Consider the following 26,761-nt stretch of genomic DNA (forward strand, 5'->3'; position numbering starts at 1 on the left):
AACTACACATAAGGTAAAGGAAATATATCACTTGTTATAGTGGCAATTATAAGTTTAATAAAGTGTTTTTGGCTATTGATTAATCTCTACTTTTTTCTTTAAGTCATAGCAATTCAGCTAATTTTCTTCCAACATAATAATACCTAACTAAAAACCTGGGTAAAGTTTCCAGCTTTGTAAAGGAGAGATTAAATCACCATGACACTTGATGTCTATTAAATATTACTTTTTCAAATTAAACATTAAAATGGGTTACAAACATGAAATATTTTATATGTTTATTCTAAGGCTGGATACATCACAAAACCATACAGATTAATTATAAGAATAACCTTTAAACTTAGGGTACCCAGAATTTACTGTTTTGGAGGAAACACAAGATAAACTCTGAGGAAAGAGTAAACTAACACAAATATCGACATCTGTGTTTAAACTGAGGATTTTTTTTGTTTTTGTGGCAGTACCCAAAACCTAAACCCAATTCAATCAACATCTAATAAAACTATCACAATACATCATCTTTACACGTCTTGGAAGTTAAATATCAATTTAAGCGTCTTTTCTAAGGTTTTTGTTTGTTAAATTTAAACGGAAGAAGTAGCTGCTGATATTTTCAATCCAGACTTTATGTGAGTAACTGCAACTCCTCCAAAAACTGCTGCTGTCAGCCACTGGATTCAAACCAGCAACCCTCCTGTTACATGTCTATAACTGTGGGACCATTATACTAACATGGCTTCAAGCTTCTGGTCTGACTTGGAGATGAATCTGAAATGGGATGTGCTGAAGAACCAATGACACCTACCTGATATATTGAGCTTCTACTGATATGGACTCACTATTCAATAACTAATACCTCTATAATCATGACAACAGGTTAGCAATTAACAAAGCATAATAATGTCCTGAAAGGCACAATCTCATTTGTAAAAGTTTTGATATATATAGAGGACAACCAAAAAAAAATGGGTGTATCTCTGAGTGAAGCTTCTATCCTGCCTCAGAAGGTGCTGTTTTGTTGCTCGCTTATTTCTTTTGTAATCTAACACACACAAAAAAATTGCATGCAAAATCTGTGTCAGATACAAAACTGAAAAATGTATCTGTCACTAATGTTCTGAAATATTGACTATAACTTAATTTATGGACTAAATGTTAATGAATGATCTGCCTTCATTATAAACATTCCACAAGGTGGCACCATATCCCTCTGCTTTGACGGTGAGATCACTGGTATTTTGCATTTACCTCTAGTATAAAATGTGCGTAAATAAAGCTACCTTGATTTGTGTTATACATGCATCACCTAAAAATACACACACAAAAAAAAAAACCCCATGTGATATTTGCACGTCAGTGTGAAACAGCGATATAAATTAAATTAATAAAAAGGTTCCTATCGTTCATGTTAATGAGCTATCTTAGCATTAGGGTCAATTTGACCCCATTCAATGTTTATCATTCAAAAAAATAATAGTTGGCTTCATTTTTCATGACTGTTCCTAATTGAATGGGAACAATTAAGCATAACATTTTCATGATATTTTTTCAATTTTCTGAAGACATATTGCAGGCATTGGCCTCCTCTGGGGTCAATTTGACCCCAAGCTGTTTTAGCTGTGTTAAAATGTGTCTGTGTGTGACCCATGTGTGTGTAATGTTGTCAGTAACATTATTCAAGATAAATTCATTCTAATTTAAAAGTTTGGACTGATGGTAGCGCTACAGAACAGTTCAAGGTTTCATTATCAAGGGGTTATTTATTGTATTAAAAAAATAAATAAATGCCTGACACAAAAACTTGGTCAACAGTTTTCTGAAAATAATTTTCTAGAGGCAAATATGCCTGGGGTCAGATTGACCCCAAGGGTAAAATATTAAGGGTAAAATTATTTTAGGGATATTAGGAGAGTTGATTTGGTTTGTTCGTGAACGCTACAACCCACCAGTCGTTGAATCAAATTTGATGCTTATCATTTAATATGGGACACCTGTTGTAAAATAAACAGCAACTTTTTTTTTTTACATTTAGCAACAACATACATTTAACAAACTTATGTGAATTTTTTGGAAGCTATTTTTGACCAGATTTACAGCAATAATTGTGATTTTTTTTTCATGTAAAATATAATGTCAATGTTAAATTGTTCGCATTGATGACCTATTTTGGTATTTACGGTGAATTTTCATATTAGCTAAATATTTAGTTTCACCTGTGACATTTAGATTTAACATTTAGATGTAACATTTTTCAATCAATCAATCAATCAATCAATCAATCAATCAATCAATCAATCAATCAATATTTATCTAATTTAGATTTAGATTGAACATTTAAGATTTAGATTTAAATTCATTATTTAGATTTAGATTCAAAATTTAGATTTAACATTGAAACATTTTTACGACAAAAAAAATCACATATTTCACAAATATTGTTGTAAATCGGGTTGAAAGTGACGTATAAAAATATTCACGTGTTTTTTTTTGTTTGTTTTTTTTTTTTGCTGAATGTTGCAAAAAGTTGCTGTTTATTTTAGCATGTCCATTACATTACAATCGGTGTTCTATAATTGAGAATACAGAACAAAACTGAATCAAATTTAAAGCAAAACAAAAAACAAAAAAAGCGATAATCAACAGAAGACAATTAATTTGTAGTTAATCATATTTTATTTTTATTTATTTATTTTTCAAACTCACTCACTCCTATAGCGTCAAACCAATCAAGTATGCAAATTACATTATGACGTCATTTAGCGACTTCGAGCGACTTTTGGGCAGCCAATAGCTACTTTCCTTACTGAGGAGTTGGCATCACTGCACGGTGGCACAACTATTGCAGACTACAGCAGCACTTTCCACTGTGTGCGGTAATGAGTAAACGCAGGGTTTGTGTGGATATTCCAAAATAGCCATTAAAGGAGCTTACGGTGGCAGAGCCAGATGCAGGCGGAGGGGCTCCACGGGACGGAATGAGCGCTAAAATCATGAGGGTTCCTCCGGTGAGTGACTGTTGTTTTTGTCCCGTCTCACCCCCAAACCGCCATTGTAAAGAAGTCCGGTGTCAGTGTAGTGAGTGCGGGGCTCTGCTGTAGTCACCCTCCCGGTCTGTGAAGGCTCCTCCGACGTTGACGGGGAGGTGTCGTTATACCGTAACATTATCTTCCACGTCTATTACACAACGGTCTCCCGCATCACCGGTGGAACTGAGCTGGACGTTTAAAGCGCTTAAATTCCGAGTTGGTGGCTGTGAATGAGCTACATTGAACCGTTCTGCTTTTGACATTTATCGCAGTCGTGATAAGTGGCCATAAGCAATAAAAGCCCAGCGACCAGGAGACGCCGTGACCGTCCGCTACAGCGGCAGCAGCAGCAAGTCACCGTGGGTGTTACGGTTTCATTGGTTACACTGCTAGCTGCTTACCGTCGCAATTATTAACACGAATGAAACAGCTTTCACCATAAATCCCATGTATTGACTATTTCTCATCTAAACTAAAAATGTGAGTTATCTGAAAAATCGACCAAAATACCCATGATACGTTGAGTTAGTTAGTTGCTAGCTTATATTTGCATCTATTTTTTTTTTTTAGTAAGATGCTGCTTTAAATAAGCATTTTTGTACATTACAGCACACTGTATTGCATGTGTGTACTATTTTAGCAAAGGTGTGTGTTACAATAACAATGTTACACGTTTGCTATCCCGGTTTTTAAGTTTGCAGTTTAATCAAATAGCAGCAGTCAGTCACCGATTGACACGGGAAACCAATAGATTCCTAACAGCACTTGGCGCACGACTGCCCGCGGACCCTGTGGATATAGATCAAGTAAACTAAAGTCTCTGCAGCAGAATGCGGATTTTAAATCTACCTCTTATCGTTTGGACCAAAAACGCAACTCTAAGGAACCAGTTTGATATGTGGTAGCAGGGGAAACCTGCGGCCTTTTGCTTGGGGGTGCTTTAGTCCAGTTAGCAACGCGGCTAACACAACAATCCAAGTTGGGAACCAACAACTGTTGTGTTTGTGGCTGCACAGATCGAAGCAGATTGCGCCTCTGTGATTATGAATCATTATTACACAAGACCTTTCGCCAGTGTTTACCCAGTCTACCTGTACAGGATGTTTACCTAGCATGGCTGTTTTTGGCAAGAAAAAGCTGCCTGGATGTTCAAGCTAATTTTAATGAACTGCAGCACAGTAGAAGGGTTGTTGGTATCCAGTTTATGATAATTTATTTTATATTCCCAAAAACCTTGAGTGATTATTGTGCTGCTAATAACATAACAAATACATTTCTGCTACTTTTTACAAACTAAAAATAAACCTAAAAAAATTGGAGAATCCAGAAATTTGAATCCAATATTTGTTTTCAGACTAATATCGGACCGATATCGGATCGGGACACCCCTAATATACGATATAAATCTTGATCATTTTATTTCAAATGAAGTCTGACCAGAAATACAATTCTGGGTTTAATTTGATGAAAAAAATGCCACACAGACACATTTATTTACAAACAGCTGCACAATATGTGCCACTTTAGTTCTTTTCTCCTCTAAGGGACAGCACGTGTGAGTGAGTTCTGTAGTGTGCCTTGTTTAGGGGAAGGTCTGGGTTAGGTTGCACTCAGTAATCCATCAAACTGTGCTTTTCATGTTGTTCTGAGAAGTAGTGAAAGCAGCGACTCATAAAATAAGTAATTTAAAACAAAATAAGCTGTAAAGAAATTGTCATTTTTTTATATTGCCAAAATCGAAAACTTTATATATCTTGAATCTCGATTTATTGCCCAGCTCTAAAATTATCATCTTGCTTTTCCTTATGTATTTCACTTATAGGCCTAAATCTTATATATTTTTGTTAAATTTTTCTCGTAATCGGTGACAGAAATCTTGAAGATTTATTTTTGTGCATTTCTGCTTATTCAACACATACTGCAAGTGTTCCGCGGCACAATGGCAATGATGATGAGTTTGCATGTTCTCCTAGATTCCTCGCACAGTCTGACAACATGTGATACGTTAAATTGTGGCTGACTGTGCTCTGTCCTGGGTGTGCCTTGCCATCCATCCTAATTTAATTGGTATTGATTCCACTGTCCCATGATCATGAACAAGAGAAGTGTTTATAGAAGCTCAAACTTTACACAAGCAGGTTTCAGTTTCAGTCCTTCACAGGGTACATGGACACGAATAATCAGATCCAATAAAATACGTATTGTAATTAAAAAAAAAAAAAAAAAAAATGGATCTAGATATAGTTAACAGGAAATAAAAATAGAAAAAAGTTGTTATAAGGTACATCAAATAAAAATGGGTTGCATGTTGGTGGAGGATAATTTAGACTTTTGAGAGTAGATGCTTTTTGTCTCCATCCTCAGGTGGTGGTAAAGCCTCTGTGATTGTAGTAGAGGGATCCAGCAGGCACTCAAACAAAGACAGGTTGTCATGTGTTGCAGAGACGCCTCTGATGTAGGTTACTAGTGTTAGCTTTCTGAAAGTATTACACAGCACTCTCTCTGATGGCAGCCTGATGGCCTGTGTTGTGTATTTGTCTGTGTTTTTTTATGTGGATCAAAACATTGGAATGAAAAGAGGCCCTGATAGTTTTTGACACCCGCTGTGAAGCCTTTGCTTCTTTTAACAGGAGGTGGGATACTGCTACTTGTTCTAATCCCAGTGGGTTTTTATTTTCAACATCTCCAGTCAAAGAAATTATCTAATTTCTTACGAAGCGACACCTTTTTACAGGAGAAAAATAAAAACCTGAGACCTGTTTTTTTTTTTTGGTTTGATTTGTTAATTTCCTTAGCTATGAAAAAAGATTTAAAAAAAAAAAAAGTCCACACTTCTACACATGGCTTATTGATGTCGTCAATCTGTATGCAATCATTATGTGTTGCTAGAAAGTGATGTCAGTCCATTCTTAAAGTGCGGAAGTGATTATTTGAGGTTTCCTGTGTTGACTCTCAGTGGACAGTTTCTGAAGCACATTGGTGCTGGACTCCAATCTTTAAGTGTTGTTTATCAGGATGTGAGCTAACGCTCCTGGGAAGTGTGTTGCGTCAGGAAAGAAACAGGCAGGGCAGGGACGTCCTTTTGTCAGAACCTACTCAGAAAACCAAGCTTTTTCTTTCACGGTGATGAGTACTTTTTCCAAATCCAGCCTTCAGGTTTAAAGGGGAGGTATTATAAAAAAAAAAAATCACTTTATAATTGTTTTGCCCTCATTCAGAGGGCCAAAGTTGAAATATTTCTGTTTCCTCCCTCCCTTGTTGTTCCACATTTTGTAAAAAGTCAGCTCCTGACGGTCGAGTTGGATTTTCCCGGTCCCGTGACGTCACTCATCGGGAACTCTTTCTCGTTTCGCTTTTGAGATCTGCTGTCTTTGTGACACAATGCGACGCAGCGGTTGTTCAAAATAGTGGACTTTCACCTTGAATGGACTATTCCTGTAATCACTAGAGGAGATGCTGACAAGAAAGCGACTTAGCAACTTTGATAAGCGTTTGAAGTGTTTGAACTCCTCTGCTTCTTCTGCTGCTCTGGCTCTGTAGTGCCCTATAAAATCTGTTTTATCTTTTTCCAAATTCCGTTTTTTTTTTTCCACTTTAATTCTGTTTTTTAGAAATATTTATCATTTTTTAAGGAAAAGATTACTTTTTAACTCCTGTTAGGAAACAAAATAAATACTAATAAAAAAAAAAAACCTCAGAATTGAACAAAAATTTATGTCAAAAAGAAAGTAAGATGCAATAAAAAGATAGATTAAAGTTGTAGTGACATGGATTATTCTGGCTGCTCCTTTTTAATTATTTATGTAATATAAAGATGTATGAGAACTGCATTGATGTGAGGAGGTTTATTGACTAAGTTTTGATTAATTTAGTTTAAATTAACCTAATTTAAATGATCCTATCTTCTGTAGCTCGGATGAGATGTCGTTAGAATGTAACATTCTAATAATGTTGCTCCAACCATAGACTTTTATTTTGTAAACCGGAAGTTCCCACTGAAACGGTTGTACTTGAGGTAGCTTTCTGACTGTGAATGTTTACCTACGAGGCACGGACAAAAGGCTGGAATAAAAAGAACTAAAGGACAACTGAGTTATTCTTAGTTAGCCAGGCACAACAGTTCCAACACTGAGCAGGTGAAGATGATTAAAGCTGATCACGTTCTCACGGAGCATCGTTGCGCTACACGAAAAATGTACGGGGCACAGCAAAGTTAAGTGGGCACTGGTGACTCTGTATTTAGGAGTCAGTGATGATTTGCGTTGTTTTAGAGGGTGTTTGTGGTGGTTTAAGATGAGTTTAATGGACCAAGACAGGAGGAGGGAGGGCGGTGCACCTAACAAGCGGTTCCCGGAAACATTTCCCCATTAAAAAAAAAAAAAAAAGTTCTTTGCCATATGGTGACGGCGTTTAATGCCGATTTTGTCCATTTCCGCGTTTAACAGTTTTCATTGGTCAATTCCGTTAACGCGGATTTTATTGGGCCCTAGCTCTGCAGACATATACTGCTGGTGCGCGGCACACAGACTTCATGCAACAGTGTTTTTCTGACTCACAATCACAATAGCCACTTAAATAGCCATGTGTTTTACAGTAATGTGCAGTTTTTTTTTTGCTAAAAACAATAACAAGAGTGTGTAGATGGTGTCTACAGACACACCTACTCATGAATATGCAAATCAGGCCGCAAATCAGCCCATTTTTAGAATTGCTCAGAAAGTCACTTTTCAGTGGGCTAAAACTCTAGAAAAAAAGTTGACTTTGTGAAAATAAACCTCAAATACTATGTTGTTGGGGTTCTTAGAACAAATGGAGATGGGTGAAAAATAGCATAATACTGGACCTTTACAATTCACCAAGGGTTGCAGATGTACTTAATATGCTTGCACTGAACTACAGCTTTTAATAATTGTCACATTTTAACAGTTTTTGAAGCTTTTGCTGAGTGAAATTGATGGAAAATGTTCATAAAGGATCATGAATCCTGTATTTTTATTGTGTGGTATTATCTTATGTGTGTTTGTGAATTTAAATCAGCAATGCGCAATGTTAGATTTTTGGCCAATATATCTGATATGCTGGGGTGGTGGTGGAGCAACGGTTAAGGAAACTGCTTGCATCACAACTATGAGATTACAATTTCATTTAGCAAATACTTTACAACTCATTTGGCCAAAGCTCCCTTCCTTAACCGTTACGCTACCACCACCGCCCATCATGCTGGCCTGCTGGCAAACGCAAACATAAGACAAAGCTTGAAATGATGTAACAGAAATTATTGTGCAAAATGAGAAAAATATTTCAACTTGCCTTCTGTAAAAGTTAATATGCCATATTTATTATTCATGACAATTGTTGTTAAACTGAACAATGAAGCCTACCTAAAACAGTTACTACCTACTTAAATTTTGTACGAGTAATAGAAACAGTGGAGACAAACGAGATTTCACCAATTATCGACCTATTTCAATATTACCGCTATATCAAAAATTCTAGAAAAACTGTTCATGAAAAGGCTGGACAAATTCATAGAAGAGAATAATATATTACATGAAGGCCAATATGTGTTCAGAAAAGGACGTTCAACAGTAATGGCCATAACTGACACCACGGAAAATATGAGATGCATTAGAAAATAATTTATTTGTATTCGGCAACGAGATGGAACTTATCAACTGGCCATTGAACACAATCGACTCAATCTTCACGAACAGAAGATCACCACAACACGAACCAGCGTGTCCAAAAAAGACATTCCCAAAAGAAGATTAACTTTTCTTTTGAGAATAAATCCTACACAAAAAAGGACAAAAAAATGAAATTGTGTTCAGAACAACCGAAGAATGTTTGACCAGAGAGACAAGCTTTGATGTAAATTTTCTGTGTTCAAAACAGGGGATGGGACTTAGATAAGCAAACTGCTTCTCTCGTCTCCTTTTTTGGCATGTATAAAAAGAAGAAAAAAAGAAAAAAATGTGAATAAATACAAAATAAAATAAACAGCTATTTTTTTTTACAAGATCTAAGCATTCATTGTAAATTCAGTGAGAATTTGAGATTGTTGAGTACCTTGTACTGCTACGGTCTGCTTTCACACATGGTGGCTCTTAGTCATCCCCACAGCAATGAGGCGTTTATGTTCATGATGTCTATGCTGGGTTTATCACGGAAGCGAAGCCTGGTAATTATGCTAATAGGTTGATTATATCGGCGGAATGACCGATGTCCGACACTTAAGGGCGACCGTGGCTAAGTTGGTAGAGGGGTCGTTTTCTGATCCAGAGGTTGGGTGTCTCTACACGTCTATGTATCAAAGTGTCCTTGGGCAAGGCACTTAACCCTAAGTTGCTCCCAATGGTTGATTAGTGCCTTGCATGTGAGTGTGAATGAGCTAACGTGAAACGCTTTGGGACTACCTTGTAAGAGTGTAAAGGATTAATCGATCTGGATCGATTGTTTGATCAATGATTTAGTCAAATCGATCTAAAGAAGAAACATCTATATCCATCACCATTTGGCCTTCCGCTTTTATTTCTTTTATTTTTTTTGTTAAAGCACCAAACGTTAGTTGGTGAGAAAAAATGTTTTTCAAATAATGTTTTTCATGTAAATGCCTTGAACAGTTAGGCAATAAAATTCTTTAATGTGAAAAAAACCAGATTATTGTCTGATATCAATCTCGGGCCTCTAAATCAAATCAAATCGAAATCATATCGTGGCAAGCTTTGTGACATCGGCAAATATTTAATCGTTGTTCTGATAATCTATCGTGTATTGTATCGGAATGAAACAGATGATCTACACCCCTACTACCTTGGTGGTTATAAAGCGCTATATAAATCAAGTAAAATTTAATTTTAAAGCCAATAGCGACACATAACGACAATATTTTGCATCACTAACACAAAGATTCACAAAAACATAAACCAATATATTTGAATGGCAGGCGTTCTAAGAAATTATTTTTGTTAGGACTGTGGGATTTGTTATCGTCATGCTCCTAAAGTTGCCCAGAGGTTCTAAAACAGAGTGACGTCAAGCATTTTTTGTTGTTTTGAGTTTCTTTAGGAATATTTACCTTTTTTATTGTTTATTCTGGTCAAACAATTCTGAATTTAATCTTGATTTAATATAATCTTTGTATTTACGAGCAGCTTTTCTTCTGTATCTAGGCTTTCAATTGTATTTCAGAGGTTGAAAGTCAGTGTAGTGGACAAACTATCATAAAGGATATCCACCTTCAGTGAAGACCTGTTTGTTAGAACATTCTGGTATGCGAAGGCTTCCTCTGTGTTTATGGCTTTGTCTTAATGTATTGGCTTCTAGATCAGGATCCAGCCCTGTCAGGCAGACTTCATCATCTTATTACGAGCATGTTTAGACAACCATGGAGCCTGTACCACCATGACTGTAGTTATACAGGAAGTACATTCTTTAGCAATGTATTGTAGGCCTTGTCCATGGTCCGTTATGTCCTGCCCTGTTTGTAAGCTTTAGTCACAGCTATGCTTATTAGGACTTGCTGAGTTAAGTTAGCGCAGGGCTTTTCAAATAAAAGCCTGCAAAGCAAATCAGTTTTATTGCTTTGCTTGTACCTTTTTCGTCATCACTTCTTTGGAGGACTTTGATTTGTCTTTGGAACAATAAGTTGCAGCACTTTAATATGTGAGAATGAATTTTTGCATCTTGGTTTTGCCCAAGTTTCATAGGCCCCTCTCCCTGACCCCTCTCCGTCACGCAGATATGTCTCTTATTTAAGCATCTTTCTGAGTTTACATGTCTAAAAATACAACTCCTTCACGCACTTGGACTAAAGATGCATTATTCAGCGCCTCTGCAGAGTAATTAAATCTTAATCAGGGATGGGCTCCTGTCCTCATGAAGTGGTTCTACCTTTGCATGGTTGCCAAGCCTCACTATCCACTGGAGCTGCTCAGGCTCCTACAACACAAAGCCTTTTTTCTCCCAGTTGGGAGAAAGGGAAACTTCTTCACTGATGTAAGCAGTGCAGAGATCACGTGAGGGAATACTTGCATGGAAGCAGTTCCTCTTCTTCTGTTATTACAGATATGGAGATGCTGCCAAATGCTTTTTTTTTTTTTTTTTTTTTTAATGCTTGTTATTTCAGTGGGTTTTCAAAGCGGAGTGCTTTAAATTTGTTTAGCTTTTTTGACAGTTTTATATTCTGATTGAATTCAATGTTTGTGTAGTAATATAAATTAATCAATGCATTATTTCAGGGATGTCCAACATAGTCCTGCATGTTAGAGGTCTCCTTACTTTAATGCAGATGGGTATCTAAAATGTGCAGTATTGCTGTCCTCAAGGATTGAGTTTGGACACATACGTTTCTTTAAATAAACCTAAAGAAGCCTTAAGGTTTTATATGCAACCGAGCTGTATTCAAGCTTACTGTTTTTTTTTTCTTCTGTGCTTCTGCTAGCATGTCTACAGCTGTTCTAAGTTCTGCTCCACTTGGTTTGATGTCATAAGTGAGGCTTTATAGATGTAACGTTGGAACCATTAAACAGTAAATCACTGTAAACAGAAAAAACAGGATGATGTCGAGGTACAGGTGAAACCATTTGTAGTTGCATTTAGAACTGTAACTCATAGTCATCTTACACTGAATGGTGTACTTGCATTTATTTAGTTCCATTTTGAGAGGCATTTCTTAGTGGAATATAGTTAGCAACGTCAGGCTGGTGTCTGATTCCAGCTTTTAGCCTTTTTTTCAGTGTGGGTGTCCTTGACATTTCTCCATGTGTTCGATAAATCTCACAGGTCAACACAACATTAATAAGGATAGCAAGCGACTCTATCATAGAGATGTGCAATTTATCAACATCCATGTCAGCATTTTGAATAATGATCAATCTGAGCAGCAGTCTAGGAAAAAACAAATCCTATTGTTTTTTATTATTGTTTTTTTTTGTAGTTTTGTATTTTTTTTTCTTTTCATTTTTGTATACAGGTATTCTTCTTGTTAAGTGTGTTTTGGCAGTAATTTCTTTTGTATTTTAGTGTTATTGAACTAATTTTGTGTTTTATTGTTGCCTTTTTGTGTCATTTTGAGCATTTTTATTGTCATTTTGTGTATTTTTTTTGTTGCCATTTTGTCTGTTTTTCTAGTCATTTGGTTTGTTTTTGTTCTCAAAATTTTTGTTGTCACTGTGCACTTTTCTGTAATTGTATGTAGGGATGTCCCTATACAACGTTTTCATTTCAGATGTGATACGGATATTGCTGTCTTGCATATCGGCCGATACCGATATTGATCCGATATTAACATGAATCATACATACTTTTATTACTTTTTGTTGTCTTTAATACAAAATAATTAGGCCAAAAAAACCGACCCTCAAGTGACTTCACCACTCAGCAAGCCTTGCAGCACCACCACGTGGTAATGCAGGAAGTTTGACGCATCAACTTCCTGTTTGTGTTTCCAGCATTACGGCTATGAACAAAATCTGTGATGGAAAGAAGCTGAACATTCACAGTGTTTACATAATGTCATGACAGATCTAGCGTTGCTATGGCCCATGCCACATGTCATGATATGACATTGCAAGCGTTGGCGTTCAATCAATAAATGCCTCGTGTGAAACAGAAATGTGTTGATTTCTTTACGGAATATTTGTTTAAAATGCTAAAATTGATGGCAACAAAACATTGATTGATATCTCTGGGAAAAATTTAAGGAAAACAATTTGCATAGCAATAATTGCAGAAATTTTCAACATTGCGCATCTGTTTTTTTTATATATGAAAGTATTGCTAAACATGTGAATTTTTGTGTAGCAGTTACATGAAATTGTATTGCAAATTGCTATGCGATACCAGATACATTTTTCCCTGTATCTTATTTTCAAGTCTGCTATAATCTTCATAATAGGTCTTTAGTGTTGTGCATAGATCTACTTGTCATCCATAATAGCATTGGAGTGTAATATTGTTTTTGCAGTTTAGTACCATATTTTGACTGTATATACATGTATTCAGTACTTTTAAAGGCCAAATTTGCACAATTGTCAATGTAAAAAAAATGTGCAAAAAAATTTTTTTTTCCTACCTTATTTCTAACATCTACGTAATTGGAAGCACAACTATTATTTTTTTTGGCCTTACTTATTTTGTAGTTTGGAATGTTAGAAAAAGCTTGATCAAGTGATGTTACTCAAACAGAGAACAGTAGTCAGCAACAGTAGGTATGAGAAAAACTGACCCATTTATTATTAACCAATTGGTTACATTAATCTTAACCTTCAACATAATATCTACAGTATTCTACAATTGAATATAATAAATAAAAAATGAATTGGAAAAAAATTAAATTGGAAATTCGAAAATTTGAATTCGATATTCGTTTTCAGGCTGATATTGGATCGGGACACCCCTAATTGTATGTGCGTTTTGGATTTATTTTGTGCATGTACTTTAGGGGACGCACAAAATTAGGATTAAGGGTCTAAAGTGGTCCAAATTTAGTTGTCCCCACTTGTTCATTGCGAATTCTTCTATCAGACAGAAAGTTGTTCATATTTGTACCTTCTTTATCTTTACTGGAATGTCACAGGTACCTTATATTCTGAATATTTTCCCAAACACAAATAATGCAGAGCAATAAGATTTTGAAGATGTATGAAAAAAAACTGGCTTTGCAAGATTGTAGCGAAGTGCATGCTGTATTTTTCAGTATTGTCTTCACTGCTTCCTATTTCAGCATTTTCTACCAGCAGCCATTGCCAGCTTGTGTGTGTGTATCCTAAAGTCTCATTGTCTATTTACACTGCTGACATTGCTTGTGCTTACGCAGACTGAATCATCCTACTCCATCTGAGCTGTGCCTAAAGCCTATTTGGAAAGAATCCTTTTTGTGTTTTCACATGCACAATCAGTGCAACACACATGCACACACTACAGTGTAGTCCACTGCTTTCTCTTCCCTGCTTAGTGCTGAGATGACACTAACGTCGGTCTTGCATCCTGAACCTGAAATTGTGTCACGTCGGCTCCTTTGGCTCCTCTGAGGCCTTCGCTCCATGGACATTTAGTCTCCGGTGTAATCCCTTTTTATGCCATGACCCTGAAGTTCATTCTGGCTCTTATTCAATTGCAGCCACATGCGCACGCTCACATACGTCACACTACATCACGCCACGTCCCTGCTCCAAGGTCTCATTTCCACGAGGACGCACTGGGCAGGCTTAGTGGGAGGTGATTCAGGCTGCAGCTGTTCTTCAGCGATGACTCAGAGTGTCCTGTCGAGTTTGGATGGGTTGCACTTGACTGCATTTGAAAATATGAACAACCCCTTTGTGAGCTAAATACTGCACCGTGTTTCCGACATTTGGTGCAGGCTATTATTTATTAACCAGGGGATTTTATACCTGTCAAGGCGATTGTTGGGTTTCATCACAATTGACCACGAGGGGTGAAGGTATTAACAGAGGGTTCTCAAGGGATTTTTCCTCTAATAATTAAATAAGCAAAATATAAGGTCCTAAAGATGTAAAACACAATTTGAAAAATAAATGAATAATATTTTTTTTTTTTTTTTTTTTTTTTTTTTGAGAATGAGGGTTGGTAATTGCAGATCAACATCAATACATAAACTTCACCCCAAACTAAGACAGAGGTTTTATATTAATCATTGTATCATTGTCAAATGTTGCTTTCTTAATGTTTTAATACTGTCTTGTCCTTAAAGGTGACAAGAACACTCGTTGACATCAAGGATTACTGATCAGCTACTTTCACTTCCTATAATGTCTGATGTATATTGGGTACTGGGTTCTTGTACTGCGGCTCGAAAGAATTCCATCACTTGCATCCAACGGTTATTTAATGCACAATGCCTGAATCTGTTAATGACTGTGTGATATTTTCCTTCCTTGTTGTAGGTGTGGGCGCTTGGCGCTTGCCAGACTGGATGAAGCGAGAACTTTAGAAGGGAAACCTGCTAAAAAGAAGCAAAAAAAAAAACAATACTGCCTGGGACTGCTGAGAAGGACCTCTGTGCAGGTGGGGACTGACTGTTTGTACAATTGTTCATCAGTCAGTTTACTGTTGGATAAAGTTACAAGAAACCACAGCAACAAAAACTCCAAATATTCATTCCAATCAGTTATTCAAGGTTAAGCACACACAAAACAGTAGTTTAGGACCTTTTCAAACTAAATCCAAAATGTCTGGTAATAACACACTTTCCTACATTGCTTTTAGTAAGGTAGGTTTTTATTTTGTTCTTCCTTATTCTAGGTTCATACAGCAGTTGTCGGGCTGGAGCTTTCTGACTCATGGAGAATTACTTCCAGGCAGAGGCCTTTAACTTGGACAAGGTGCTGGATGAGTTTGAGCAGAATGAAGGTGAGTTTCCTGGTCACTTACCACCTCATGGGAACAAACGATGGGGGACAAACGGTGAATCACAGCTGTAGATCATCACTGTGCTAAACAACCAGCCACCGCCCAATTACTGAGTCACATTTAATGATAGTGATTAGAGACATAAATACTGGGACATTGTCAAAAAAAAAACTGTTTTTTTCCCTTTTCATCTTTTGGAAATATAGTCAATAAAATACCTTGTGTTTTAAAGCGTTGCTTCCTTTAGTTTATTGTAAATGTAAAGTAATCATTGCATTACTGCTTGTGTGCCTGCAGAGACATTTTTTCTCTTGTATTTAAAACAGAATATGCCTCGAATGCGCAAAAGCTGCTGTTAATGATTGTAATAGGCATTTGAGTTGTGAACATGTGCTTCATTTTCTTGCATTGCAGCATGACTGATTAAATGTCATGTGTAAATGTGTGCAATAGTTTAAACCTGGTATGAGCTTCATACAAAAGCAGCTTTGCATAAATTCCAGTTGAGGGTGGAGCAGTGGACAAGAAAACACAACTGCCAGAGGAAAGTAAACATGACAAATGATTAGGGATGTAACGATTAATCGTAAGGCAGTTAAAAATCGATTCATAGGTATCACGGTTGATATCGATTTTCTGACAATTGAATCGCAGTACTTTTCTTAACCAGCAGAGGGCGCTATCCGGAAGTGTTGGCGGCGGAAGGAGTCTGCTAATACTTTCTTTCTGGCCGCCTTCTACTCTTAAATATGTTAATAAATGATTAAATACCCCTTTGCACCGAAAGAATATCTGTAATATTACTTGAATATCTGTAAAAGTCACGTTTTTCTATTAGCTCTGTCTGCTAGCATAGCTTCTCTTCTTCACTGCAAGATATCTGCATGCCAACCGACCACTGGGTTACCAGCACCCTCTGCTGGTCCAAACAAATATGACGTAAATCAGTGCAATGACGTTTTTTTTTTTTTTTTTTTTTTAAAGTCCAATTGTTAAGGCACAAAATACATTTTCAGTTGCACTTTTAAAACAAAAAGAACTATTATGCAGTTTTGCATTGTTTATTATAGAACCAGAATTTAAATTAATAGGCTTCATTTTCATTGTATTATTCCTTTATTTATTTAATTCAAGATTTATTTTTAGTTAAATTGCATTGTTTTGAATAGTTTATCAAGGAATTCTTTTGACAATGAAAAATAAAAGGAAAATAAAACAGTATTTTCTAGTTTTTTTCCCAAAAAAAAATTTGTCTACAGTCCCATTTTGTAAATGAAAAAATCGTGAGCGAATCGTATCGTGAACCCAGTATCGTGAATCGAATATTATCGGGAGTTGAGTGAATCGTTACATCCCTACAAATGATCCTTACGTGGTGCAGCATTCATGTGTTAGAATGACTGACGGCTCACAGTGGTACCGTGCGGCCCAGTTTCTCAGAAATTCCCAGTTCGTTCTTACTGATTTCCCATGTCATGCTAGCCTCATTCTTTGGTTTGTCCTCTGGTTTTTTCCTGCTGTTTTTAGCTCTTGTGCCTTCAAATGTGAACCAAGTTTTGAAATACACCTGATGCAACAAACCTTTATATTTAAACCAGCAACTATCTGCATGCATATATGAATCAGGCTGTGTAAGCAGTTGCATTTTGCCATTTTGTTACAGATGAGCCTGAGACTCCCATCCTGTCAGATGCCAAATGGACCCAGATCCTTGCTCCGCCGGCCCACATGCTCTCTCTGAACCCCGCGTTGGCCCACACAGACCTCAGCCCACTGGAAAGTCCCCTCCCTTTCAAAACTCTCCCCGATTCTTCTTCCAGTGCCTCCCCAGGAGCCGATCCTAAACGATACCCCGGCCCAGAACCTCCATCTTGGAGTGAGGAAAGGCCGGCTGACGTCCACAGCCCACCTCTACCGCAGCCCAATATTGGCAAACTGGTGGGCACCGACGAACTCTCGCCTACATTTGTCCCAGCCTGTGGTGCTGTGGAGAATGGACGTACAGGGAGCCCACAGTTGGATGGGGTCAGCAGAGACAGTTCTCCTGCACATGTCCTGCCGGGTGGTTCTGAGATTGAACAGGGAGAGACTGCGGCGTCAACTGGGGTTGGAGAACCTAAAGTTACACACACTCACTTTACCTTTGAGGTAGAACCTGCAGAGAAACGCACTACATCAAAGAAAATACACCTAAATGTTGAACTTTCAACACAAAATGGAGATTGTGTTACAGATGAGAGCAGTACAGCGAGTTTACAAAATGGTGGAAGAGAGAATCAAAGCTCGGAGTGTAGAGAGGAAGAAGAACTAGGCCTGAATGGGAGGGAATTGGTTCAATCTGACTGTGATGTGGAGGAGAATGGAATGTCTCCTGTTAGGCTCAGAGAAGATGAGAGGAACCGGGAATGTGGACTGGAGGGAGAGATGGATCTACAACTCAGAATAACAAACCTTCCCAATGGTTTGGAGCATCAGAGTTTGAACAGCTTTGACACTAAAGATTCACTGGAACAGAACGAGGATGAAGGGTTTTCTCCGTCTCCCGTCCCCTCCAAAGAGGACTCGGTAACGGAGGAGAAAGAGGTGGAGGAGAGTAAACAGGAGGCAGCTGATGGAGCAGCTGCAGGATCAGGCGGCGTCCAACCAAAACTCAACAACCGTTCTCAACCAGTCAGCGTTCCTTACGGTGGAGCTCGACCAAAGCAGCCGGTCAGCCTCAAACTCCAGATCCCACAGCAGCTGTCCGGGCAAGTCCAAAACCAGCTCGGCACGTTGGTCGTCAGCAAGAACAAGAACCATGAAAACCAGAGCCGAAGAGGCACGCCCTCTGAAGGGCTTTCCCCTGGAGCTGATCCCAGCATGGTGATGGTGAACGGCGATGGAGGGGGGCACTCACCGAGCCTCGTGTCCTCAGGGAGTCCAGACAACGACCTCCAGGCTGGCCAGCAGGGGGCGCTATGCAGGAAAGCCTGCAGCTCCCTGGGAGAAGTCGCTCCTGTGTGGGTGCCGGACTCTCAGGCTCCTATCTGCATGAAATGTGATGTCAAGTTCACCTTCACCAAGAGGAGGCATCACTGCAGGGCCTGTGGCAAGGTCAGTGCTGCTTTCATGTCAAGGATCATACTCTCAGACACTGATGTGCCTTGCTTTATTTTACTCATGTCTTATATTGGTTCAACAGATGTTCAACGGTTTGACTAAGTCTTTTTAAGGCCGTGGTTCTCAACCTTGAGTTTGCCAGAAGCCTTTAAGAAACTAATCATATTTTTTTTAAACAATTTAAGCCAATGTTTGCTTTTTTAGCCTTTTTCTGCAACTTACACCAAACTTGCCATACTTTAACCTATTTTCATGTTTCTTGCCATATTTTTTGCTCCTTTTAATGCATTTTTGTTACATTACTTAAATTTTTTCCACTTCTCCATTACATTTCAATACCTTTTCTGCACATTTTTTTATGCTTTCAAGACATTTTTGGCACTTATAAACCCTTTCCACCACTTTTCCCACCTAATGTCACATATGTTGACCCATTATTGTCACTTTTAATGTCTTTCATGCTTATTTTTTGCCAATTTAACCATATCCACAATTTGTCATGCTCATTACTTGCTAGTTTAAACTAATTGTTCCTACTTTTTTCTGCCATTTTTATGCCTATATTGACACTTTGAACCCTTTTTACCACTTTCTCTGTCCATTTTTGGCCACTCTAATTTGCGACTTTTAACCAATTTCTGTGGTTTTTAAAATCCCATTTCACCACCATTTTTTTTATTTTTATTTCTGATTAAAACAAGGAAAGCTCTCTCCTTTATCCCCCCTTACAGATGGGTCTGTCTCCAGTCCACATGGCTGTTCTTGAAGGTTAATGTCTGTTTTCAACCACAGTGGGGGTCCCCAAGTCTCTGGTACATTATTTTGGGGGTTGTGTGCTGAAAAGGTTGAGAACCACTAGCTTAAGCTGCTTTAAGCATAACACGTCTCTGTAAAGCATGAACAGTTAAAATATTTTGATGTTAAACCCTTTGGGACATTAAAATATTCTCCTGTTGAGCAAAACAAGATAAAAAGGTGCAGGTAAGTCTACGTTGAACTTTCTGCTCTCATGGAGATCAATATTTACGTATCATACACACATTTCCTCTTTTCCTAAGAATGATAAACATTCCACACCTAGTAAGAGCTTTTTGCATATTCTCACAAATCCTTGAACAGCAAAGTGTCTTGGACTTCCGTCTAGACTTTTTTCTTATCAAGTGTCTGTCTGGTTTTTTTTTTCTGGAGGACAAGCTTTAAAAGAAGCTTTCGTACAAGTTCAAGTGAGGTGAAAGCTGTTCTGTGGGAAATAGTTTGCACAATCACGTGTTTTCATTTAAATATCACTTCTTCATTCCAAATCAAAGCAGTTTTCTTTAAATTATTTAGGCTATTGCAAAATAAAGCATTGTTAAAAACAGATTACTCAGACAAAAAACTAAGAAATCTGTGAATCAGATTAGAGTCAAGAGTGTGTTTGACAAAATAAAATAAGTTTTTCCAAAATAAAATAGAATCATTTTCACTTAAGGATACGCCAGGGTTTTATACTTATATAGTTTAATAAATCTGTAGAAAACAATATTATTTTATATCTATCTATAATTTCACACATGTACATATAACTGTCTTATGAGGATCAAACTGATCATAGTTATCAATATAAAACTATCACTATCACAAGAAACGGGACAGTAAAGTTTATTTCAGTAATATCTGAAGAATATGTAAATATTAAAGCTGCTAGAAATAATATTTTTTATTAGATACATCTACAGTTCAAGGCCTTTGAACAATAAATCGAATATCTTTTTTCTTGGGAAAAAAAAAAGATATAAAAGGTGGAAATTTGTTTTTATCTTGATGTCTTCAATCAATGTCCTCCTCTTCTATCAAAAGATAACAAAGAAATCGCAATAAGAATAAAGTAAAAACACTTCTATGTACCCATTTTTGGGACTTCACATCCCACAATGCAATGCGCAGAATATCCACAAACTGGGTGTTTAGGGTATAGATGAAAACAAACATTGAAGCGGCAATTTTTATCTTCCTTACTTTTTAAACTGAGTGATGTTGGATTCGTTGATCTTAGAGATGTACTAAGAAACAAAAAAATAGACACTATGATTTTATCTAGTAAAGAATTATCATGGGTAGCAGTAGGGCTGGGCAATTTTGCCTAAAAAAAAATCTCCAATTTTTTTAAAGAAAAAATTGAGTTTCAATTTGATTTTTGGTATTTTTATTTTCTTTTCAATGCACTTAAAAATGACTGCAGACATCAGATATATTGTCAAAAGTGCAACTTTATTGATGTGATTATCCTCAAGAGTTAAAATGCATAGAACAATCCCAAAATAAAAAGTAGATGAGTCTCTGTCTTTCAACAATTTCAAGCTTTAACCCAGGTTTAAGCAGAAGTGCAACAGCAACTTCACAATAGCTTAAATTTTCTGATTAGAAAATCAGATAACTACAAATGTTATAGCATATAACTTTACAATTAAAAAAAATAAACTCTTCCCTTAGGATCTCAGCATAGTGCGAATAAAAACTTAAACATGCCTGTGGCACACACATAGCCTACTCAAAGGGTAAACAAAGTGGGGACTGGCTCACATCACGCTAAGGTAACCCACCAGGATGGAATGTGAAAAAGTCAGAAAAAAACTGGTGAGAAAAAAATTGAATAAAACTATTTATTTATTTATTTATTAAATCCAATTAAATTTGCAAAATAAAAATAGTTTTTATTTACAAATTCGATAAATCTATTAATTCGATTTTTTTTTTTTTTTTTTTTTTGCCCAGCCCGAGGTAGCAGCTTTAAGCACATTAAAAATGAAATGTCACACCAGTGGATCAGGGTGCATTAACTATAGAGGGTAGATGGGTGTGTTTCCTTTTCAAGCTTTTTATTGCTTGTAGATTGGTCCTGACAGCTTTAAGTTGAATGTGTTTGCTGACTCTGCAAACTGGCAAATCACTGGACTGCTTCTTAATTTCCCATGGTGGTAAAGACACCCACCCACACACACAGATACGCACACGGGCCGCATTCAGCACTGCAGTATTATTGAGTCCATCAGTGGGATGGTAATGAGTGGTAGACCTCCAAACCAGATTAGAATATTACTGCGTGGCTGAAAATAAAAAGCATCATCCACGCTGTAATTGTGCTAAATAAACGTTGCAGGGTAATGATGCGTAATGAGCTGCTAATCCTCTGAGTGTCTCAGCTGCAGCTCTTTGACACTCGGGCTAGCTACAGTAAATCAATATTCTGAAAACGGTACATTTGCTTCAATCAACAATATCCATGTCGTTTCACATTTATGTGATGGAGTGAAACCACTTGGAGAGAAAGTTGAACACATTTTCATCAGTTTCTTTTAATAATTGAGAATCGAAGAGTGAGTAATGCAATTCTGTGATGTATTTTGAAGGTTTTCTGTGCGACGTGCTGCAGTCTAAAGTGTCGGCTCGTGTACATGGACAGGAAGGAGGCCCGTGTGTGCGTCACCTGCTATTCTGCTCTGACAACCGGTAAGTTAGCAAATATATTCTCTTTTTTCTTTTTTTTTTTTTCAAACTCTTATTATTACACATTTTTGGCACTTAATTAACAAAGATTTCCACATTTAGTAAAGTAATTATGTGTACAAAAACAACAGGATCTTGAATAAACCCAAAAAGTCAATAACAGTTGCAATGATAGTAATAGTAGGAGTAATAGCATCAATAGTGTTAAACAAATAGTCAAGCAGAGCAATAGATATTGGATACCCATGAAATTAAAATGAAGAGAGGGGAAAAAAAGGGCTCACACAAAATTAGACTGTATGTATATAGACAGATACCATATATACAGTATTTGTACGTATACACGTATGATTAAAGTAAAACAAAAGTTACAAAATAAATTAAAAGTACACAGAATAAAAATTGAACACAGCATACAGATATTTAAAATAAAAACAAGTAGACAAAATTTAAATTACATGATCAAAATAAATAAATAAAATCTAACTTGGGATAGGTCAGATGGTAAACATAGGTTAAGCAACAACCATACCAGTCATAATGTACCAATGTGTGCAAAGTTACAGAAGAATACATACAATACACATCAAATAAAACATATTGACAAGAACAACCAAAACAACAAAACACGGTCTTCCTAGAGGCACCACTACAGAAAAAACTGAAAATCAGCTCCTGGTATTCAAAGGGCTTAAACCCAAAGTATGGCTAAGAATGAGAGATCAACATTGCTGGATTTGATGATTTAAAAAAAAAATACATAAAGAAAAGAAAAAAAACATATGAAATGTATTTTATTATCAGTCATTGAAGTACTACGCATAGCGCACACACTTTCCTCTGCTTTACTGTCCCTCAGCTCAATCATGTGAGACACCAGCACCTGTGAGCCTTCAGAGTCCAAACCCCAACAACCCTGCTGAGTACTGCTCCACCATCCCTCCGCTGCAGCAGGCTCAGGCCTCGGGGGCGCTCAGCTCCCCCCCTCCCACCGTCATGGTGCCAGTGGGAGTCTTGAAGCAGCCTGGCAACGAGGGTAAGCCCTGAGAGCAATGGTTTCCAACCTTTTTTGGTATGGGACCCAATTTCGATATCACAAATTTCTCGTGATCTCAAAGACTTTTTTCTATAATTAGTTTTTCCATCATGTTTTTATTTGTTACACATCATAACAGAGTAGCCAGGATTAGTGCATAAAATGACAATTTTTATACTGTATTTTATTTATTTATGTATTTTTCTTCCTTTTTCTCTTTTTTTCTTTAAAATGCATTTTATTTTAGTGGGATTTATATTTGGCTCTTAAACAACTATTCTAGACTTTCATTTTTTCAGTGTTTTAATTTGATAAAATTGATAATTAAATTATTTTAATTATTTTTGATCAATTATTAGACACTTCAGGCGACCCCAAATGGGGTCACAACCCCAAGGTTGTAAAAAAAAGAAAAATGAAAAGATTTCAACTTAATGTTTCACCTTTACTTTGGACCTATTGTGAACATAAGCGTGTGTTTCTCAACATCAGGTTCTCTGTCACGGGAGCAGAGGAGAGTGTGGTTTGCAGATGGAGTCCTACCCAATGGTGACTCAGCAGAGTCCGACAAACCACCGAGCTCCACCTCGGGGCTCCCCCAATCACTGGCAGTTAGCTCCTATTCAAATAAATCTACTACATCAGAATGCTCTGAGGTAGGACACACATTCACATCCTCATATTATTAGCTTGTTGGAATTCTTAGTTTTCCTACTGGAGTCACAGTTGGTAAGGAATGTTGGGCCATCACATTGAAATGCTTACAGCCGGAATGTTCGGCTCGCTGTACTCCAACTTTAGTGATTAATGTTTTCAGAGCTAAAAGGTTCCTTTTTTAGTGGTCATTAAATGTAAGTAGGGAGATTTATAGTGTCTGAAAAAAAAAAAGAAGCATTGTTTGCAACATCAGATGCTTTGATCAGACTGAAGTTAGGCACGAAATCCAATTTACACACAACATAATCACTCTTATCGTTTGCTCCGAGTCCTGAAGGCAGTGAGTGGCTTGTGGCGAAATCAATTTACAAGGAATATTACTGGTCTGTCCTAATGGATTTGTGCAATATCCCAGTCTATTGTTTATAGTGAGTAACGCAGTGCGCAATGAAACTATCCTGATTAGGCTGCTCTTGTTGCCTCAAAAATGCCAAAATAATCCATATAAGACTAATGTCTGCATAACTACAATCATAGTAGTTTTTGCAGGCGGGCTGTAATATTATTATGTTCCAGTGTCACGGTGATTATTCGTCAATGTACCCTAATATCAATCTTTTTCCAAAGCTGTGCTCATGGTTCACATTTTCTTTCTGGCATCACCCCATAAGATTAACAGATGCTAAATCCTCGTTTAGCTGTGGCTACGAAAATGAGACGACCCTAGTCCACAAAAAAGCTCACCTGAAACAACAAAGATTGTGATGTGAACGTCATGTTTACTCTACATTACTAAGAAATCAGGAATTTAATTACAGACACCTAAGTTGATAACTGACACAGTTACGCTTTTATTTTGGAGGGCTGTTTCATTACTCAGCCAACAAATCCTGAACGCACTGCAGCTGATTTATAGGTAAATAAAAATAATTGGCAAAAATCGGATTTTACATCAATGCTCCAGTTTTACAAGGCAGACCTGAGGATGGTAAACTTTCCTGATACACTGTAAGCGATTATATATTAAGTGCCATACAGTGTGTATTTTCTGAGTCAACGTATTAGTACACACAGAACTGGACTGATGTCTGCTTGTAAAATGGGTGATGTCAGTATTGCTCACCGATTTGATTAGGATTTATTTTGTTATTGACAGCCACGGGCTTGACTGTTTACCCTAATTAGCTAATTGTCTTACTCTAGTAATTAGTATCTTGATTTTAATGAGATAGATGTCCGTCTTTCACTGGGCTCGTCTCACTGTGTTCTAATTCCAGCAACACTCTTTTGAAATACGTTATGGTTTCATTTATTCAGACTGATGGAACTTCAAAGGAAACATCAAAGTGATCAGAAGACATCTCTGAGTTGTCAGCCAAAACATGTCAGGAGATTCAATTGTATTTCCTAAGGAACGGTTGTCTGAATAAATGAAACCTTAACATATTATTCAAAAATAAGACAAAGGAATCTTACTGGAATTACAACGCGGAAGTCAAGGAAACTTCAACAGAAACATCAAAGCAATTAGCAGACGCCTCTGACAAAGACTGGCAGTTGTCAGGAGATCAAAGTGGATTTCCTAAGGAACAGTTGTCTGAAGAAATGAAACCATAACATATCACTGTGTTCTAACTTGCAGTACATCTAACTCCACGCCCCCCACCCCTCCTCTCCACCCATAGGCCACCCACCCGCCAGCTGCCCCCATGGGCAGCCCCGTGGGCAGCTCTCTCAGTCTGATCCCTGAGGACGGACTCCCTCCCATCCTCATATCCACTGGAGTCAAAGGAGGTACGGGAGGCCACATCACAGGTGCTTGCGCTCATCCTCACCTTCTGCTGCTCCTCATTGCTTCCGTCAGCTGTTGTGTTCCTGTTCCTGTTCTCCACATGTGTTACTCACGTGTCTCACGTCACCGCTCACATTCTGACTGTGAATGTGTTTAGCCGTGTCATTTATTTGGGCCTCACAGTGTTCTGTTCCCTCACATAAGCTCTTTTCCATCTTCACTGATGATTCTTGGTTTGGTCATTGGATTTTCATGTTCAGATTAGGGTAATGATTTTTTTTTTCTTCATTTGTGGTTATTTGATCCTCATTTTAAAAATATACTGAATTTGGAATCCAGGGCATTTTTTTTTTTAGATTTTTTGATGTGGTGTGACTGGAAGTTGCCATTTTCAAAGTAAGAGCGCTGTTGAGGAAGGTGCTGTGTTTCTTTTGAGAGTGTAAAATATGACTTCTTGCTGTGGTTTCTCTAACCTGGCTAAAAAAATGTCTTAGGAATCTTTCTCTGGGGTGTTTTTTTTCTTTTGGCATGGCAAAAGAAGGCGTGTCGTGTAGATAACTCTGCATTCATATCAAAGGCTTTTGTGCAATCACGTCCTCTTCCCTGAGACGCACTCTTTTATTTTCTTACAAAAACAATGCACTGATCCATGTCCATCAACTGTTACACAGCAGGGCCAAAATTCTCTCTCTCTACACAGCTTTGTCTTAAAAAGTGCTCTTACTTTGAAAACCGCAACTTCCAGTTGCACATGATAAAAACTTTTTTTTTTTGGTCAGTTGACTGCTTTTTAAAGTTTTGTTTCTTCTTCCCTTATGAATAAAAATGGCTTAAATTTCCATCTTTTTGAATTTTATAATTGATAAAATTCAATTACCAAAACATACACTGACCTTTGTTTTATTTTGAACTTGTTTACCTTGACTTGCCTTCTTCCAAACCTTTTTTTTCTCTCTCACTTTTTCTTCTCCACTCTTAAAATTCTGCAGACTATGCTGTGGAGGAAAGGCCTTCAGAGATTGTCCTCATGCAGCAGTTGGAAGAGGAAGGCCCCGACCCTTTGGTTTTTGTGCTCAACGCTAACCTGCTCGCCATGGTCAAGCTTGTAAACTGTGAGTCCTGATGGTTCTGGAATTAAGCACTACATTTGGAGGTCTCTTTAAATAATAGGAATAACATAAACTGATGTAAAGGTTGGTTTCTCTGGAAGTTTTTGGTACATTTCTTACAAGAATTTATTAAATGTATGTTTTAATCAACAAATCACACCCAAAATAAATCTTTGGTAGAGCA

The 26,761-nt window shown here is 37.3% G+C and overlaps 1 protein-coding gene across 4 annotated transcripts in view; it reads left to right on the forward strand.

Moving 5' to 3' along the window:
• The first annotated feature begins 2,785 nt into the window (after positions 1-2,785).
• zfyve9a (zinc finger, FYVE domain containing 9a) overlaps positions 2,786-26,761 on the forward strand; it is a 36,298-nt gene continuing 12,322 nt past the window's right edge. Inside the window, exons 1-9 of one of the 4 annotated variants that reach the window (XM_028471954.1) lie at positions 2,786-3,005; positions 14,933-15,053; positions 15,291-15,398; positions 17,062-18,491; positions 21,887-21,986; positions 22,843-23,019; positions 23,512-23,675; positions 25,362-25,491; positions 26,458-26,580. In XM_028471954.1, the coding sequence (XP_028327755.1) occupies positions 15,329-15,398; positions 17,062-18,491; positions 21,887-21,986; positions 22,843-23,019; positions 23,512-23,675; positions 25,362-25,491; positions 26,458-26,580 (2,194 nt within the window). In that variant the 5' untranslated portion in view covers positions 2,786-3,005; positions 14,933-15,053; positions 15,291-15,328. The other 3 variants (XM_028471958.1, XM_028471956.1, XM_028471957.1) reach the window with 3 other exon arrangements.

Source organism: Gouania willdenowi, chromosome 17 (assembly GCF_900634775.1).
Source record: "Gouania willdenowi chromosome 17, fGouWil2.1, whole genome shotgun sequence".
NCBI lineage: Eukaryota > Metazoa > Chordata > Actinopteri > Blenniiformes > Gobiesocidae > Gouania > Gouania willdenowi.